At 41.0% G+C, this 14,011-nt stretch overlaps 2 protein-coding genes across 3 annotated transcripts in view; one reads left to right on the top strand and one right to left on the bottom strand.

Annotated features, from left to right (window-relative positions):
• The first annotated feature begins 1,296 nt into the window (after window positions 1-1,296).
• Window positions 1,297-14,011, top strand: part of LOC105258854 (3-phosphoinositide-dependent protein kinase 1) — a 298,992-nt gene continuing 286,277 nt past the window's right edge. The window contains exon 1 of the mRNA XM_011270390.3: window positions 1,297-1,432. Within this exon, the coding sequence (XP_011268692.1) occupies window positions 1,409-1,432 (24 nt within the window). The 5' untranslated portion in view covers window positions 1,297-1,408. The remainder of the gene's footprint in view (window positions 1,433-14,011) is intronic.
• Window positions 7,213-9,467, bottom strand: LOC105258853. Of its 2 annotated transcripts, none has more exons than XM_011270388.3 (4): window positions 9,309-9,467; window positions 8,982-9,183; window positions 8,807-8,896; window positions 7,213-8,030 (listed from the first exon to the last, which is right to left on the bottom strand). In XM_011270388.3, the coding sequence occupies exons 1-4, from the start codon at window positions 9,425-9,427 to the stop codon at window positions 7,695-7,697; spliced, it is 747 nt and encodes a 248-aa protein (XP_011268690.1). In that variant the 5' UTR covers window positions 9,428-9,467; the 3' UTR covers window positions 7,213-7,694. The 2 variants fall into 2 exon arrangements, with proteins under 2 accessions (XP_011268690.1, XP_011268691.1); XM_011270389.3 differs by lacking the exon at window positions 7,213-8,030 and adding an exon at window positions 8,077-8,482.

Genomic DNA, 14,011 nt, shown 5'->3' with positions numbered 1-14,011 from the left:
GTGCGTTGACTGAAGTTTAAGTTTATGTACGGAGTTAAATTTACAATCTATACTTAACGTAACGTAATGCGATACGGAACACCTTGTGCGGAGGCCCTAAGGCGTAAGATTCAAGAATCTTGAGAAGAATTGACTCAATAAATTGACCAATCACAGTCAAGTCATCAATTATTTAGAGAATACTCGACTGTGATTGGTCAATTTCTTGAGTCTTACGCCTTATGCTATGGCCATTGTAGAATGGCCTTCTGTCTTCTCTCTGGCCTAATGCGTCATCTACAATGAAATTTTAAGGAGACTTAAGGCGTAAGATTTAAGAAATTGACCAATCACAGTCAAGTATTAAGAGAATATTCGATTGTGATTGGTCAATTTCTTAAGTCTTACGCCTTAAGTCTCCTTAAAAATCTCATTGTAGACGACGCTTAAATAACGAGCAGACTCGAGTGCTGCGACGTGATTGGCTCGTTGTATCGATATATCGATAAGGTAATATTGCGATTCTCGAAGTGTCTTCAGTAACAAACGTACGCTCAAATCGGAGAGTCGGGTCCGTATTTTTTGCGGAATTTAATAATTATCATCGTCTAGAAGTGAGTCTCGCGGGTGAATAATTATCGCGAATGTATCGCAAAGTATCCAACATTCGTCGCGATATTAAACATCATGCACAATCGCCATTATCGCGAATATCAGCAATTCGTGTGTGTCTGGAGCCGGTCGAAATCGTCACCGAACCTTCTTCGAGTGATTTCCTCATCAAAGTGTGCAGTGAAAATACGCGATCGTGAGTGTCCGAACCATCATTCTCTAATTAATTGGCTCGATTGTGTTTTCCGCAATATTAATTCGATCTTTCGAAAATCGCAAGATGCACTCACTGTCACGATTGCTTCGACTTGCTTGATCGACTAGCCAAATAAGATTCGATCAAACATTCGATTCAAACAAACGAAGCGCTTGTAATTCCGCAAGTGGAGTGCATTCTTTGTCAATTAATGAAAATTATGCGAAAAATTTGTACTATCGCTATTTCGTTCGGCGATCGGACAAGAAATTTCGTGTTTGAGCAAGCACAAACGTGATGGACGGTAACAGCGAGAAACTCGAGCCACTTAACAAGTATCGGTGCTACAGTAATCTGTAAAGAAAATAACGAGGATGGAGAAAACGAACCGTTGATCGGACGAGCGCGCTACACTCGCGTTTCGCGACGCGGCCGCGAGATGGCAGCTCGATGACCGATCGCATCGCGAGGCACGATCGTCGCGTATGACATTGCCGTAGTGTTAAAATGGCCGCGACGGTTTCCGAGAATTCGAGTGCAGTGTTGTGAGTGCGCGAGTATTTCGACGAGTGAACCATCGCCTGACAAGGACGCCGCTGTCGCCGAAGGCTACCTTGAAGCATGAGCGACAATCCTGCGCCGCTGGTGAGTCATGACATTTCTCAAAAGACGAGATCGGACGGCGCGAGAGATCGCGGATCGCGGCGAGGTTACTGGCTGTCGTCGGCGCTTCCGCGAATCGCGCTGCCGCTGCCGCGCGATTCGCGACGCGCGATTATTATTTGTACCCCTCTAAGAATCGCCTGTCCGCGACAATTTTGCGCATACAAATTTTACTTCCGTCCGTGCAAATGTCACGTACGTGCATCCCGCATCCCGTAAATGCGCAATCTGCGCAAACGCGCCGGTCGAGGTTCGATGTCCGCTCTGCTTTTTGACGTCACTCGCTGACAGCGGCTATCACCTGTTCCTGATGACGTCACTGACAATGACGTCACGATCTCCCATGGAATCCTACTTGCTTTACTGTTACTTCTTTCTCCACCTTTTTAATATCCTTCCTTGAATCGGGTCTTACTTTTCCTGGCATTGTTAACACATTACATTTGCCAAATTTGCGATATTAATTATTAATTATTAAAGTAAAAAAAGTGAAATTATATAAGGATACGTGAACAAACAATTGAATACTTGTTTTAGGATAGAAATTGATTGTTTGTTTAAATTTAGGAATTGAGTACTTGTATGTTGAAAATTAAATATTTCTAAATTGAGATAATTAATTAGAAATTATTTGGTTTAAAATGACATAATATTTGCGGTATGACGTAGGCGAGACCTAGAATATAGATGATGCTGGTATTACGCGCTGCTCGCTTACGTCAGATGGCAATCCACATGATTACATCATAATGTTGCATAAGGCAAAGGAACATTCTTGCTAAGGGCTGTTACATGCAAATGTTGAACTAAAGTAATTTACTGTGTACTCCAGAAAATCGAGTTACGCTACAAGGAACTTATTTTTATTTTAAGGAAAATTCTTGTTTTAAATATCTTTTGAAAGTTTAAAAGCTTAAAAATTTTCAAATTAGAATTATGGAAGATAAAATATGGAGAGAATTATAAAAAACAATGTCAAAGATACATCTGCATATTTTTCTGTTACCATTACCATACATTACATGAAATATGAAAATAATCTGATGTATATATTGAGATATATTGTTTTAATTTAAATTTTTTCGTATGAAAATAGAATTAATTCAAATTAAATTTTTTGCTTAAATTTTGATAATAATTTGCTACGTATATTGTTTCTTAAAATTAATCAAGTTGCGTTGTGTGATTTGTAAAACATAGTGTAGATATTTCTTCTCGAGAAGATTGTAAAGGTATATAGAATTTAGATGCAAAATTATAAATGATTTCCCATTGTTTGGACATGAAAAATTTAATCGGTATCACTTGGTTGCAATAATATTCCATCAATTGACGCGATCAATTGATCTTAATTTGAATCTATTTTAATAGACCGACATATAAGGATGTCGGAAAAATATGTACGTAAATATATATACGTATATGTATAATTGTATTTTTTTCCCTCGATTATTACTTATCACAAATTATTAATTATTATATTATACCAATATTTATACAATTTATTTTTCTATCTTCGTATTTGTGCTTCTATATTTTTGAGGCTTTACTTGTCTCGAAACATAACATTGAAAACGAATCGGAGTTAAATCATTTTAATCCATGAATTCAATTTATTAGTTTTTTTTCCGAGATCTGTTTAGAAGCGTTTTTTCTTTTCTCTTGAGTTTTTCCTTATCCAAGGAAATATCGTGATTAAATTCCTTCATAGTTTCTTCGGAGACGCTGTAGCATTTGGCATATATTTACTACTGTAGAATGCAATACGTTTATATAGCTTGGAGGAAAATCGGTGAAGGAGTGATTTATCGTAGTCGATTTAAAACATCGGCTCGTATAGCTGGATTAGAAATTGCAGTTAGTTTACTTCGGCGAAATGTACGAGATTTCCGGGTTGCCATTAGGAGACAAATTGCGTGACCACGTTAGACAAATGTCTGTAAGCTATCCCGCAAGATTTCCGGTTTATCCGAGGCTCTGCTCGAAACCAGTTCGATTTGCGGTTCAAATAGAATCGCGAATATTTTTAGCAAAGATTCGCGACACAAGATTTCGCGAAGTCTCTTGTAGATGTCGCCACGACTATCGAATTCTCAACTTTTTGCAGTATTCATTCATGATTATTTTGATTTGACGTAATATAGATTTGGATTGATCCAAATATTTATTCATCACGATATTTTGATACGAATTAAAATGGCAAATCGAGATAAAATTAACCGGCGCGTCTCGAAGAACGGAAATATGTTTATAATTTGATGCAAACACTTTCCGGATAGAATTATTCTTATCGGAACGTAATTTATTTTAGGAAAAATTTTTTAGTCCCCTTTTCCGGTTAGTGTTAAAATATATTCGGATATAATAAGTCAATCGAGGAAGAAGGAATCGCTGTAGGATTTAGGTAAAGGTCGGAGAAAATAATCGGGGTCGCGTCCAGGTCGCGCTAGAATTGCGTGAGATTGGTGATTGTCATCAGCGTTTTCCGGCGAGATATAAATGCGCCTTAGCACACGATCATCGTCATTCCCTGTGTGGCGATACTGTCTTGGAATTATTATATTCGCAAGCATAACACGAATGTCATTTCGCGAAAATAATTTTCGTTGAGAGAGAAAAATTATTTCTTCTCGGCTGTAGAAATCTCGGCCATTATTTCGCTGAATAGTTTACCTTTTTTAATTTGACGTAAATCGCGCCATGATTTTGACTTATTTATGCAGTATCATTTGAAATACATCTTGAATTTTGTATGATCGTTGATGTCGGATTCATTTTACGAATCAATTTCGCGCGATAAATAATGCTTTTTAACCTTATGTATCTACTTCGTTCCAATTTTTGCTCTTTCGTCGATTTTATCCCGGCAATTTATTCAGGTTGTTATATGAGAAGAAATTGCACTTAAGAAAAGTAGATACACACTTTGTGGTGTTAAAAGAATGAGATAAAAATGCACCGGAAGCAGTACGTTATTTCAGGCAGTCACGCTAAGTTATGAGAGATTACATCGCGATTATGTATGAATATAGATTACGGAATATAGATCGCAGAAGATTGCGTTCTTGGAGCTTATCCAATTCGTACGAATTGAGGAGCTTCTCGATTAACAGCCAACAATATTTTATATTTTATTGTCAATATCTTATTGTTGTCTCTCGCGATGAAAATAAATTATATCTCAACGTACCTTCCAACGTGTGCGACTAATTAGATTTTCTTCTGCGAAATTATAGTCGCGAATTATATTCCGTTTAAAGTATAATTTAGACTCGACGTTATCGAATTATTCTCAGTATCATTTTCGTTCCGAAAATTATCTGAAAATTATGTTGATGCGACAAAATCAACAGATGCGAGATCTAATTCGCGTCTTTCTCAATCTTTTTTAGCATCTGACGACCGTGGAGACTCGAAATTTTTGGACTGCTTAGATAACGTGTTTGCATCTTCTCGTGCATCCAAAGGGGACAAAACTTTCTCGCGGATCGAGATTTTCGTCCGATACCTCTTCTCGTTAGCGTATTAGGAAGGACGTGCACGAATTGGAGCAGATGGAAATGTGATGAGCCGGCCTGGTTTCACGCACACGAGATCTCGATGACGTGGTTCGTGCTCTCCTCTCGGTTGACTTCTGTATCTCTCTCTCTCTCTCTCTTTCTCTCTGTCGATCTATCTATATCGAGACTTGTTTATACCCGTACATACGCCGACGCCTTCGCGTTGATGATGCCGCCGATTGCGCAATCGCCGTTTGCGTTTCACATGATTCACCCGCGTGAAACGTCGGCGGCGTCATCGATGTCGATTTCTCGAAAATGAGGCCGTACGGTGATTGTCACTGGACGGATCTGTCGATGATTCCCCACGGCTGATGCATTCCTAGCGATGATCGGCTGGAAATAGTAATGATACGCAGGGTGTTCGTAATCGATCTGACCTACTTGAAATACGAAAGTGTACTCGAGAACCATCTCTGTTCGAAAGACGATTCTATTGGGGTTCTTGGAGTTTCTCGAAATATCCTCGAAAAAAAAGTCGCAGGTTGGCGTCATCATTTATTTAAATGATTAGTGTATTGTATCGTAAGCGCGCACTTGCGAGAGATTTCCGCGAAATTTCAGAAAGGGGATTGTATAAATTGTGGATTGAATACACCTTCATGTTCTTCCGTTTAATTCTCAATTGTATTTGCGTCTGAAAGCGAAATTCGCTAAGCTCACGAGTACTATTGAATTAATCTCGCGATGAATATTCCTCGATATTTCTCTTGTATTCTTAATTGATATACGAGTGTCATTTGTATGCATTGAGCTTCGTCAAGAGAAAGAGCTTGGAACTCTTCGGCATTAATATCTGATCGTATTCTTTGAAAGAGAAAAAAAAATACTAATTGTATCTAATATTTCGAAGAAATATAAAATTTCAACTAACAACACGTATAAATTTTAATTATCAATCTTCCCAGTATTCTGTTTACTTCGAAATTGAAATATTATATGTTAAATGTAATCAATATCACATTTCTGGCACATTTCAAATTTTCCAAATAAGTGCACGGAGTGTCGGTCTTCATTATCTACTAATAATCGACTCGATAACTGCAACTATCGATCAGAAAAGTACGACGTTGCGGTAAAGGTGTATGGAAAGGACAGCGATGTCAAGAGTGACTCAGGACTCCTCTCGCTCCGCCGTCCCCATCTCGATTCCACGTATTGCATCTGCATGTTAAGTTAGATTGACTCCGAGAGAACTGAACCGTGAGCTACTCGAATATATACGCGCGTAGTCTTCATACCCCATCTCTTTCTCTCTCTCTCTCTCTCGGCTTTTCTCTTTTCTCCTCTACTTTCTTCGCGAAATATACTCCTCCGAGTATACACACTCTCTCGCACGCAAATGCGTGTGTAAAAAAATTGTATTTGCATATTTCAAATTATTTCAAGGAAAATGTTAAGTGGAGCGTCGCAGCGATGGAGCGATTTCACTTTATCTACCGGGATACCGTTTTCTTCTTTTTTTACGATCCATCGCGTAACCGACACCACAAAATGGAGAATCTTTTGGATTTCTCCGCAAGAAATTGACCGCGTCGTTTGCGCACACGTGAGCACATTTCGAAAGGAGCATCTTCGCACGCCTAATGGACGACTCGCGAAATCGTACTAGCGTGTCATTTAAATATTTGCTCGCCCTGCGCAGCTCTTTACCCTGCGAATTTTATTTCGCGAAATCTTAAAGCACGCCGGGAAGTTTTTACGGGCGAGCTCTCACGCGTCTAAATGTCGAGGAAATTTCGCTCGACTAGCTCCCGCGTCTTTCCGTGTTTATTTGCGTTTTTCGCATCCGCGTCCCGACGAAAATAAATAAGAATTACGTGACGGTGGCCCCCATCCGATGGTGCATCCCCAGTCGGGTTTATATTTACGAATCTTCACGCTCGACGGTCGAATTCGTTATAAAATTGTTTGCACGCCGTGTTCTCGTCAAGCATCTATCTATCGCAGCCTCGAGACGATGAAGGAGCGACAAGATGAGAGACAGGGGGATTACGTGGTATCGGTTCCTTTTCGGGATTCGGCGGATTGCGAAAAAGTTACGTAGAAAATACTCGCGGCGTGATCTTTGAGATGGAAACTTGCTCGCTCGTGTGCGCGGATATAAAAGGAACTTTCCTTTCGCGAAAAAATAATATGCATCGCGCACGATGCCTTTTATGCGCGCGCGTCTCTCTTATCTGCATGTTTCGTATAACGTTCTCTCTTATTGTTGCAAATACGTACAGACTGTTTCTGCAAAGAAAAAAAAATTCGCGCCCCTGTCGAACCGCGAACTAAGACGATTCCGATTCCTCGATTATTATTAGCATCTTCTCGTGTTATTTAATGCGACATTATCGGGCGAAATGCGTTGCTCTCTTTTATGTTTTTGTTATTCTCGGTTTCTCTCGGCGCAAACACGAGAGACAGATATTTCTCAGACAAGATATCGCACGGGGAAAGAATGCGGATGCGTTATTCTCTTGGCACGTGCCGCGTAAATTCTGCCGGCCGTATTAATAGTCGCCGAAACCAAGAGGTAAAAATGATCGAAATGTTGGCGCCAACGGATACAAATCTTTATTTCGAACAACGGCGTGCGGTAGTCTCATTCCGCAACGGTCGTTTGATAAAACGATCCCGCGCATCATTTAACATTCGAGATACCGCCGTCTCTTGGCGCGATAATATCTATTTGTAAATTAACACACGACGCTGGGCCAAGTCGCTTGGTGGATGTTCCTGTACTTTGCGCACACGTCGACGCTGCCTTGACGGAACGGCAGTTGTACAATGTTGATATCGTTGTCGGTGTTGACGAGCATGGCGTTGAGCGAGGGTAAGTGTAACTTTTTGTTGACGATGTCGTCATCCTGGAGCTCGCCGGTCACCGGATTCATGAAGGAGCAACGGGTCTTCGCCAGCACGCAAGCGGTGGTGTTGACGAACAATTGCGCGAGCTCCGCGTTCGTGTAATTCGCGTAGCTGCTGTTGAAGTTAGGTAACATTCTCTTGGCCTCGTCGACGCACTCCCTAAGCTGCGGAAAGCATTCGTCAGCTCGCGGAAGCTTTTGAATTTTGAATTTCCCCCGCGATTCTCAAGAGTTAGTTTTTACGGTGCGGTAGAGACCCAATGAAGTCATCGTGCATCGTGATAGAAGAAACTGTACAATATTGTATAATACAGAATGATTACAGAGCTTGAAAATTACGCGCGAGATATCCGTGTAATCTCACGCGAAGACGTCGTCAGTCGCGTTCCCAACGAGGTAGAAAATCGTGGCCTCAAGAATGTGGAGATTGCTCGAGGACCTGCTCGCGGATCTATAGATCCTGTTGCGGAACGAACAGTAGTTACGTTAGTCTCTCTAATTATGCAGACGTTATTCCGTGCTCTCTGTGCTATAATTTTCAAGAATATAAAAGGACTTTGTCGCTCGATTCGTGTTACTCCTCGAAACGTTGGTCTAGGCCCCCTGAGGTCTATACCCTGAATAATTAATTTGCAATAGCATTATCTATTTATACTATTTACAATTAATTCCAAAATATTCATGCATTGAAAATAATAATTGATTAGTAGCGTGTTTTTTTGCAAAATTTAAAAATATTTACAAAATATTAATTTGTGATTATCGATGATAAGAAATAGAAATACTTACAAACATGATTGTAACGAACAATGCAGAGAGTTATATAAGGCGATAGTATTAAATGAGGACGCGTTACTATTAAGAGCAGTTAAAAGCAAAATAGAAGCAATAATGTGTTCTGAGTAACATCTAACAGCTATTGGCGCAAACTTTAACCTTACCAAACTATCCTTATTGACTTGACGAATGCATTCTAGGAACGAGCAATATATTAACGTAGGATTTCGCGCGGTAGGCATACTGGTCTGGTTCTAAGCGGAATAGAAACGTGAAATTTGTAAGTAAAAAATTATGAAATATATAGAGGATGAACTAAACGGACTTTCAATCGCATACCTTCAAATAAGCCTGACAATGGCCGTAACTGGTGTTGTTGAGGTAATCGTCGGCGCACGTGGACATGGCTGCCAGCATCGAAAAGCCCTGAGGTAAAATGCTCGCGCGATAGAAGCAACCGTAACAAGCGTCGCGTCGCAAATTCGCGTTAGGACCTTGCGACTGATTGCACAACTGATTTAGCAATTCGGGTATTTTCACCCTGGAAAGGAAGTCACATCGTTACACAATGCACAGAACTTTGTTGCTCGCGCAACAAAAATATTATTTTTCTTTTTTTTTTTTTTTTCGCGTAAGGAGAGAACAATAGGAAGAATCGGGATATACTGTTTAAACGTGGTAAAGGTCCCCAGAAATCTTCCAAAGTTGTCCTGCAGGGAATCGACAAAATTCACACTAGAAACAGAGAACAGTATTATAATCGCAACTAACGCCACTCTCGTCATCGTTGCACGAGGCCGTTTGGCAACTTCCTTCCGAATCGCATCGGACTGGTACTTTTATACCGATGTGTGAATCTGATAAAACTCGCCAGGGATGTATTTACGCTCGGTTTCCATTGTTTGGAAAGTAGACTTTGATATAATTAGATTTGCGCTAAAATATATATATATTTTTTTATTTGTAGATTTTTTTTCTAATTCCGTATTTAAACATTACGGATATTTATTATACAGACATCAATTAATCTTTAATTCAAATTACAATTTCGCAACAAATTTGCTAATTTTACATTTCGACATAATTAAGAAAATTTATTTATACCTTAGAATATTTTATTTCAACTCAAGCTTCTGTTTTTGTTTCTGATTAAGGTTAACATTAATGAAACAAATCTTCAGTCCGACTGTTTCTCTATCGGGGGGTTTTTTTTTTTCACTGTACATGGCTGACGGCTCTGGTGGGGTCGAAGATGCAGCTAAAGCGTAACGGTTTCCATTATCCGCGACCTCGCGCACGAGGCCGTGACACGTGGTCGATCGTTGTCTCGTGAAAATGGACCGTGAATAGGAGATCTGGGACGGCCAGTGAATCCCACGATTCCGGCTGTAACCGAAGCGAATCGTACGTCGGGCAAAATGTGTCGCATTATCGCTAAAAGTGCGGGATGCATTCAACGTCGCCCAGTCATCCAGTTGCACTTTCGCAACCACACGCGATATAGCGTGCGCGGCTACTTTATTTATTTTCCGGTCGAAGAGAGCCTCTCGCACCCGAAAATTCCCTTTTGTCAATGATCGTTTCCCGCCGGAAGTGGGAAGCTCGACTCGCGGTTAAAAATACACGACTCCCGGACAATATTGTTGTAGTCTTCGTGTCACGTTGCGCAACGAGCGATAATCTTACGTAATTGAGTAATTGATTCGGCGTTTTACCCGTTTCAAAAGGTCGAACGCCACATGAATCGGAAACGTTTTATATTCATGTCTCTCTCTTTCATAATCAGAAATATGTATTCGCGATCCCCCCCCCCAATAATAAACTCTCTCGAGCGTGAAGCGCACGCAAGATTGGAATATCCCACGTGCGTTTCGTCGACCTGAAATAAAAGTTCCCATATATTCCGTCGTTATCCAACGGCAACCTTTAATCAGGCATCGTCATTTCGAGGAGACATCGGAAAATCAGCGCGTTTAAATGCGCATTGGTCGCGACGAAAATGAAAGGGCAAACGGTGTCGGTCGGGTGCTCTCTCTAATTTCGAGATCCACGTGGAAAAGTGGGCCATGTGTGCGCGAGAAACGACACACGCGTCGCGGCTATTTGTGTGTCAGACAGACGCGGAGGGACGACGGGACGAAGGCTGAATAAACGAGGAGAGGAGGTTAAGAGCAGGAGATAGATCGAGAGAGAAAGAGAGACGAGCGCGTGGACAGCAGTGCAATCCCGCCGGCCAGAATTAGAATGACTCACGGGATTATTTGGGTTTATGTAATCCGAGAAATTTTCGGCGACCGCCGTCGCGACGTCGGTGACGTCCTCTCGCTGCGTCACATCTGTGTTCAACATCGTTGACGGATGCACGCGCGCGAAATTTGCGGTATCATATTGCATCTTTGGTGCTTCCCAGGCGGGTACCATCGTGATTACACGCGAAAAGGTTTGGCGATGAGCGTGGCAAAAGAAAATTACAGTTAGCCAATGTTACCTAAAAAGTTATTTCGAGAAATCTCTCATAATCTCTTCATAACTTAATGCGTCCTGATATTTCGGGCGTCGAAAGGAAAAATTGACGAAATAAATTTAAGGAAAAATTGACGAAATAAATTTGTTACACAATTCTTAGCGGATTGTAAAGATCGTATTTTCGAAATTGTATTTCATCGCTGATCGTGTAAAGCACGGTCGGTACTTAGCAAAATACAAAGCATCGCCGTGTCATAAAAATATCTCACAGTCATAAGCTTCGCATTGAACATCTTTGCGCGTAAACGTGTCCCAAAGAGTCGCGGGACGCAAAAGACACACAGCGTCTCTCGTGTTCTCGTATCCTCCTGCCTCCTCGTCCGATTTCTCGTCGGAACTCGATCAAAGCGAGACTTACGGATTCAGATTGCAACGCGCGTAACGCGACATCGACGACGCCTTTTGTAATTGCTCTTTCCGGACCCACCGAAGGAATCTAATTACGACGGCATTTCAAAGAAATGCACGCATCGTAACGCATTCGTCCGACAGCTGCATTCTCCTCCTAATTTCTTTGCGTCGCCCCTCTTTCTCTTTGAGCTCTTTACTAAAAACCAATTAAACGGCCGTAATGTCTCTGAGGCATCGCCGCGATGACAGATGCGTCAGTCAGTCAAATGTCCCGTCGTTATGACTGATCTAATTTAGCAGCGGACAGTTCAATCCTTCCGCGAATTTCGCGAGCGCTTTGTTTCATCTTTCGCGCGAAACGTCGCGAATTAGCGGGATGTAAGTTAAAAGAGAAATTCATAAACGCATTAACGAAAGATTACGCAATTCTGGCTAAGACGCAAGGAGACGAGAAGGAGCGCCACCGGCGATGTCATCTCTACTGGATACTTTCCAATTACCAAGACGAGAATTCGCGACTCGGTTGATGTGTCAGCAATCCCCGTTGGGCGTTCCTCATCGTCGAATTAGGAGAGATGCGTGCGCTTCTGATTATAAAAGGTTAAAAATTCGTTTTGCTTTGCCGCGACGCGCGCCTCTTCCTTGCAACCGCGCTACTTTCTCCAACCGTGATGAGAGAGGGACGTCTCAATTATTTTTCCTCCCCACGGGCTCTCTCCCGGGATCCTTTCTGGCCGTCTGATAAGTGCATTAGTTGAACCCGGAAATTGGTCGACCCCCCGTGGCGTGTGCGCGCATTAACCCCACCGTTTGCTTCTCGTCGCTTCGGAGGCACGAGAAGTCGACGTAGGAAAAAAAAAAAAGAGGAAGAAATGTGCGCGAGAAGAAGAAAGAGAAAGGACATTACGTGGAAGGAAAAGGTGATCCCACGTGTGAGCCGTACATCAACAGATTTTAACCTACATACACTGGCGCTTTCCTTTGCGCGCATTTCGCCCTCGTGGAATGCTTTTAGCTGCAGGAGCGCACAATGCCAAGTGTTTTGTGTCGAATTGCTGAAAGAAATAGCTCCGACGGAATCGCGATTTCCTTTTTTTGTCTCCCTCTTTTCCATCTTTGCGATTAAATCGTCGTTGAATCGATATTTATTGCTGATTTCTTTCTTAATCGAGGATTTTGAATATAACATCTGAAATTATTCCCGAAATTTTTCGTGAGAAAATTTCAAACATCCTTAAACATTTTTAAATGTACAGGGTGTCATTTAATTGGCGCCCACTATTTATATAGCGAAAAGTCCTGAACCATTTTTTTCTATAATGCTTAATAAAGCGGTAATTATTGAGTAAAGTTGCGCCCAAAAGCACCGACCTTTAGCCAACCACCAACCTCCTTGACGAAATTTTCTTTAAGAAAACGCTTTTAACGGAAGAAATATGATTCTTAATGCAAAATAAAGTTTTTCGCATTATAGAAGAAAGAAAATGGTTTCAAATTTTTTTCATTATAGAAAAAAATGATTCAGGACTTTTCAACTCAGTTTTCCACGAGAAATATCGCTATATAAATAGTGGGCGCCAATTAAGTGATACCCTGTATATAAATATTCTTTTTATTTTACGCTCTTCTAACTAAATATCTTTCTAACTAAATATTAAATATTATATATGTATAAATATTTTATTTTTCATTTTTCTCGAGAATTTTAAATTTATATCTCAACGGATGGAGGATTATTCCAGTCGCAGGGCATTTGCCGCTATAATTTCCTCCGTCTTCCTTTAGTGTAAACTCGAAGGAAAGAAATACAAGCTGTTCGGATATTTTCCGAACCGAACGTCGTATCGACGAACCGAATTCGTGGCCGTGGCTACAGGAATAAATGCGAGCATGTAATGCGGCGATAAAGGCGGACCTTTTCCCTTAATACGATCGTATTCGTCACCGCGTGACCTGACATATCTACCGCCGCACATGCACATACATTTTCCTCGGCTCTGTGCACCCTAATTCGCAGGGATCCCGGCAACGGACCTCGTTTTATGCGCACGGGTCGTTAGATTTTCGAGAGTGCCAACCCTGTCTATAAGAAATCGGCGCGATACACGGCGATAAAAATCAGTTGGCCATGCAAAGGGTGCACGCATTGGTCCCGAGAGCGTCATTTTGAAATTCGATTCGTGTTGTTATCCCTGACAGATAGTTTTTTGCAATAGTGCATCTCGAGTGTAATGATACATTTCAATGAAATCTTACATTCGTGTAAAATAATTACGAATTTAATATATTATAATTTTTACTTGCGTCATATACGCTTGACTTAATATATATTATAATTTTTACTTGCGTCATATATACGCTTGACGCGCGACTTTATTATCATTCACCGTGTTCGCAAAACACGAGTACGACAGAGCTCTATTTCTATTAATTTAAATTGCGAGCGCATTACGCATAATGAGAGAACCTAGTATGTGTAATGCTTATAAATT

Source organism: Camponotus floridanus, unplaced genomic scaffold (assembly GCF_003227725.1).
Source record: "Camponotus floridanus strain SB8 unplaced genomic scaffold, Cflo_v7.5 scaffold2, whole genome shotgun sequence".
Taxonomy (NCBI): Eukaryota; Metazoa; Arthropoda; class Insecta; order Hymenoptera; family Formicidae; genus Camponotus; species Camponotus floridanus.
Note: the sequence above shows the minus strand (reverse complement) of the source record. Positions and strands in the feature narration are given on the sequence as shown.

Bases quoted from the DNA above. Each gene is read 5' to 3' on its own strand.
- LOC105258853 (XM_011270388.3), bottom strand. From the start codon at position 9,427: ATGACGAGAGTGGCGTTAGTTGCGATTATAATACTGTTCTCTGTTTCT. The intron at 8,897-8,981 runs GTATGCGATTGA...TATTCCGCTTAG, and splicing joins ATTGTCAGGCTTATTTGAAG to AACCAGACCAGTATGCCTAC. The intron at 8,031-8,806 runs GTAAGGTTAAAG...TGCTTTCCGCAG, and splicing joins AAGTCAATAAGGATAGTTTG to CTTAGGGAGTGCGTCGACGA.